Here is a 5,863-nt window from a genome sequence, read left to right on the forward strand (position 1 = left end):
AAACTTTAGTAATAAGTTTAAGTTAATCTAAAAGCTACTTTCCCCGGAAGCGGTGTCAAAATTTGATAGGCTCAAGCTTACTTGTCAAATAAGAAGCAAAGAGGTCGTATCAAGTGAAGAATCCAACAAATGAGGTTGGGATCGTTACCACGAGGGAAATAGTTCAGACATAACTTTATTCTATTATTACTATTATTTAGTAAATTTTTTCCTTAAAAACAAAAGAAAATAAAGGGGGGGGGGGGTTATTTCTAAATTAATGAAAATAATTATCTAAAAATTAAAGTAAACAACTAACAGATTTAAATCTTCGAGCTTAATCAATTAATAAAAGTAACTAGAGCTTAAGTGTTCCCCACAGGTTCCTAATTTTTTAATCCTAACTATGACAATTCTTTCCTAGTATCTTGCATATAAAGTGATAAGTTATGTATCTCTAAGTCCTTGGTCCTTCATCTAGAAAATTTACCTCCGCACCTTGGTCCAATTACGTGTGTTGCTATACTAACCCTTATATTTACCTCATATTGAGCATTGTATTCGATATTTGACTAAGTTATTACTTCGTTCCAATCGACACTTGCCTATTAGATAGTGTACACTAAATCTATGTTGATAATTCTTTTCCTATTATTTACCCCCTTGGTCCGACAAGTAGCATTAAGGCGAGTTCTAACGTTGACCATCCGTTAAAAAGACTTCTAAAAAAAAGAATTATCAATACATGCAAGACACTATTCTAGAATTGCTATTTTAGTTAGGTTTTACGTCATTATTCACCTACGGTTCCCAGAACCCTAGTTATTGAGTTTAGTTACCCATGGTCATAATCACACTACCCATATATTTAATATAAGAATTCATGCACTTACTTTAATGAGAAAGAATAAAATCCAGAAATTCACTTAATTAATCAACAAAAGCATCACCAATCAATTCCAGAAAAATTGTAACAATTACTGAAATTAATCCTTCAATACTTGAACAAGAGAACAAAAACTTATCCAAAAGTCTAACTATTGAAAAGTCTACTATCAAAGAGTCTAACCCCCAAAACAAGATTTTTTGAACTATTAATAATAAAAACAAAAACCTAATAAAAGAAGAATTCTAATTATTGAAAATCTGTTAAAACGTATCTTGGTCGACGAACCTTCGTGGTAATGACGGGCCGTCATGGCATCCGTCATCCCATACTTCACAAATTCTTCTATTGCTTTCTTCATTTCCCTCGACGAGTAGGTATGACAGACCATTCCAAGCACGACGGTCCATCAAGGGTCTACGTTCCATAATACTTAAACTTCTTGGAATTTGGGTACTGGGACTATCCTTTGATTATTGCGACGAACCAGCAGGACGTACCATTGTGTCTATGATGATCCGTCAGAGACTTCTTTAATCCCACACTAGGTCAGACTTCCCCATCTTCCTTCAGCAGTTTCACTACGATGCCACCTATGGACCGTCACAAGCTCGACGGACCGTCGTGGGCTCCGTAGGTGGTCTTTTCTGCAGTTCTCACTCAAAAACTTCTGCATTCATCTTTTGATAGACTTCCTGCAAAAAAGGAGAAATTTACATAAAAATCAATACAGAAAGGCTTTTGTACACACACTAACCTTTAGGAAAAAGCATTAAAAATAATGTGAAACCACAATATATCACCTTTTTGAAGAGATCGTTAATGTCATAGAGGACGAGGTCAAGCTAGCTGGTATCTCCAGTACTGAGCTGAAAGAATTACTGCAGAATTGGACTTATACACAAATCTTGATTCCCCGATCATCTTTGTATAAGGACATTGTTTATGCATGTTTTGAAAATTGGTGGTGGTCTGAAAGAGGCATGAGACCCACCCTTTTCTTTTTCATCAATTGCGTGAATTTTAAAATTCCCCAGTGATGTTTAAAAAAGGCAACATGGCCCCTTACCATGGCCAAAGTTTGCCTTGTTTTCCAATTTAAATGAAACCCTCTTTATTTGAAAGCTTGTTCATTTACTTATCTGGTATAGTTTACTTTCCTAACTTTGTCTTTTTATGATTTTAGTAATATTAATTTTAAACCTGCCAATGTCATGTCATTTAATGAGATGAACAAATAAAATGAGGCAGGTGATGATGAGGCTGAAGAATACGAAGAGGAAATTGATGTACCGTAATACATCCTCGAGGAATTTTGACAGTTTGAAAATCAGCACAAGACAAATTTGGAAGAAACATAAATTGTGAATCAGGGAGAGTAAGAGTATGCCAAAAAAGTCAAAATCAGTGTCCACTTGAATGAAGCTCAAAGAAAGGTTCTGATTCATTTGCTTACTAAATACATTCATGTGTTCGTCTTAGAATTCAACGCATGCTAGGGCTGAGTACCAATATGGTGTCTCACAAGTTGCCGATTAATCTGGGGTTCAGCCCGATGAAATAGAAAGCTTGGAAGTTCAAGCCTGAGTTATGTTTAAAGATTATGGAAGAAATGACCAAAAAGATCGAGTCTCGATTAGTGGAAGTGACGCAATACCTGACCTGGTTGGCCAATGTTGTTCCAATCACCAAAAAAGATGGGAAGACCTGGATTTTTTTCGATTACAGGGATCTCTACAAAGTCAGCCTAAAGGATAATTTTCCGTTGCCGAACATTCATATTCTGATCGATAATTTTGTTAAACATGAAATGTAGTTATTTGTAGATTGTTATGCAGATTATCATCAGATCCTGATGGATGAAAAAGAAGCGGAAAAGACAACTTTTATCATGCTTTGGGGTGTATATCATTACAGGTGATGCTATTTGGCCTCTAAAATGATAGCGCTACTTATGTGAGGGCTATCACGACCATATTTCATGACATGATTCATAAGGAGATTGGGGTTTATCTAGATGACATCATAGTAAAGTCCCGCGAGAGTTCGGACCATTTGACGCATTTAAAGAAGTTCTTTAATCATTTGTGTCGTTATAACTTGAAATTAAATCTCGTTAAATGTGCTTTTGGAGTGCCAGCCGGCAAGTTATTGGGATTTATATTCAGCAGAAGAGGTATTGAGCTCGAACTTTCCAAGATTAAAAATTCAAGAGTTAACTCCTTGAAAAACTAAGAAGGAGGTGATGAATTCATTAGAGAGGTTGAACTACATCAGTCGATTCATAGCTCAATCAACTGTGGTGTGCGATCCTATATTCAAGATGTTGATGAAAAATGCTTCGACAAAGTGGACTGAAGAATGTCAAATTGCTTTTGATGCTATCAAGAACAATCTGTCTAATCCACCAGTGTTGGTACCTCCACGGGAAGGGAGACCATTGTTGCTATATTTATCCATCTCAGATAACGCATTTCGATGTGTGCTTAGGTAGCATGACAAAATAGGGAATAAAGAGAGAGCCACTTATTGTATAAGCAAAAAGTTCACACAATATGAGCCTGGTTATACTCTTTTGGAGCAAACGTGTTGTGCTTTGACTTGGATCACTCAGAAGTTGAGACATTATTTGTATTCTTATAGAACATAACTTATTTCCAGGATGGACCCATTGAAGTACATTTTCTATAAAGAGATGCCGACCGCAAATTTGGCTAGCTTTTGAGTGAATTTGATATTGTGTATGCAACCCAAAAGGCGATAAAAGCATAGGCCTTGGCTGATCATCATGCAGAAAATCCCGTTGATAAAGAGTATGAACCGCTTAAGACTTATTTTCACTATGAAGAAGTATCGTTTGTGGGTGAAGATTTTTTTAAAATATATCCTGGATGGAGATTATTCTTTGAGACCAAGGAAAGGGTATCGGAGCGGTCTTAGTGTCAGAATCCGGTCAGCACTATCTTATGGCAGCTGAGCTCCAGTTTAATTACACGAACAACATGGTTGAATATGAAGCTTGTATCCTTAGTTTGAAAATGTTCCGCAACATGAATGTTCATAAAATCATAGAATTTGGAGATTTTGACTTGTTGATTCATCAAATTCAAGGAGAATAGGCTGTAAAGAACCCAAAAAACACACCGTATGTGCAATATATGCCGAAGTTATGCAAGAGATTCCATAAGATTGAGTCAGACACACTTCCAAAACACAGAATGATTTGGTTGATGCTCTTGCCACCATCACCTCAATGATTATACATCCAAATATTGATTATATTGATACTCTGGATATAGAGCTCAAATTACATCCGGCCATTGTTCACATATTTAAGCAGAACCAGACAGTTCGCCACGCTGTGTTGATATAAAGTAGTATTTAGAGACAGGAAATTATCCTGAATATGCAATATCCAACAAGAAGAAGTCAATACGCCATATGGTTCACAACTTCTTTCTCAGAGGTGAAATCCTTTACAGGAGGACTCCAGATTTAGGTAGATGTATCGATGATGTTGAAGCTGCGAAGCTTATTGAACATATACATGTTTGAGTTATTGACACACATATGAATGGGCTCACTTTAGCGAGAAAGATTCTTCGAGCCAGTTATTTCTAGATGACTATGGAGAATGATTGTTGCAAGTTTATGCAGAAATGTCATAAATGTCAAGTGCACAGTGATTTGATCTGAGTGTCGCCTCACGAACTCAATGCTATGAGTTCAACTTGGACGTTTCTAGCTTGGGCCATGGATGTCATCGGTCCGATAGAGCCAGCCGCTTCCAATGGACATAGATTTATTTTGGTTGCAACTGACAACTTCACCAAGTGGGTGGAAGAAGCTGCGTACAAGTCAGTGACCAAGAAAGTTGTAGCTGATTTTTTTTGGAACAATCTGATATGCAGTTCAGAGTACCAGAGTCCACCATTACTGATAATGGTGCGAATCTCAATAGTCACTTGATGAGAGATATATGTGAGAAGTTTAAGATTACTCACCGAAACTGAACTGCATATTGTCCTCAAATGAACGGAGTTGTGAAGGCTGCCAACAAGAACATCAAGAAGATTTTGAGGAAATTGATTGACAATCACCGAGGTTGGCATGAGATGTTGCCATATGCTTTGTTTGGTTATCAAAAAACCATCAAAAAATTGATTGGATCCACTCCATACTTGCTAGTGTATGGTACAGAAGAAGTCATACCTGTTGAAGTTGAGATACCTTCCCTAAGAATCATCCAAGAAGCTGATCCGAGTAATGTTGAATGGGTCAAAAAGCGGATTGATCAATTTACTTTGATTGACGAGAGGAGAATGGTTGTAATTTTTCATGGTTACCTATATTGACAGAGAATGATTTGAGCTTTCCACAAGAGAGTCAGAGCAAGAATCATTGAAATTGGTCAATTAGTACATAAACCCATTTTTCCTCATCAAGATGAGTACAAAGGAAATTTTGCACCGAATTGGGAAGGACCTTACATGTCTCACAACTTATTATCTAGAGGTGCTTTGATCTTGTCGGGGATGGATGGAACTGTATGGCCAAAGGTGATCAACTCAGATGATGTCAAGATATACTACGCGTGAAGATTAGTTTGTATTTCTATCGTTTCCTTGTATGCATTTTGTTTTTGCTTGTAATTGTTTTGTTTAAAATTTTATCCCTATTGTAATGAACTATATCTGACCTGAATTCTCAAGAATGAGATATATAGGCAGCCTATATCGTCCTCGGTCACCCCATTTATCCCTTTTAATATTTCATTATAGTTGAACTACGTTCGACCTGAATTCTCAAAAATAAGATATGTAGGCGGCATATGTCGGCCTTGGTCAGTTTCTTTGTAAAATTTGTTATTGTTATTAACCTTTGAGGGGAACTACGTTTGACCTGACTCCTACCTCAATGGGATACGTAGGTGCCACAAGGTTTCTGTCATATTTTCCGTAAGATTCCTATTCCACTTTACAATAGAAACTAGGACAA

The 5,863-nt window shown here is 36.8% G+C and overlaps 1 protein-coding gene across 1 annotated transcript; it reads left to right on the plus strand.

Moving 5' to 3' along the window:
- Positions 1–4,618: 4,618 nt before the first annotated feature.
- On the plus strand, positions 4,619–5,220 carry LOC101263624 (uncharacterized). Its single transcript, XM_004243912.1, has 2 exons — positions 4,619–4,810; positions 4,915–5,220. The coding sequence occupies exons 1-2, from the start codon at positions 4,619–4,621 to the stop codon at positions 5,218–5,220; spliced, it is 498 nt and encodes a 165-aa protein (XP_004243960.1).
- The last annotated feature ends 643 nt before the right edge of the window (positions 5,221–5,863 follow it).

The sequence above is a fragment of the Solanum lycopersicum genome, chromosome 7, assembly GCF_036512215.1.
Source record: "Solanum lycopersicum chromosome 7, SLM_r2.1".
NCBI lineage: Eukaryota > Viridiplantae > Streptophyta > Magnoliopsida > Solanales > Solanaceae > Solanum > Solanum lycopersicum.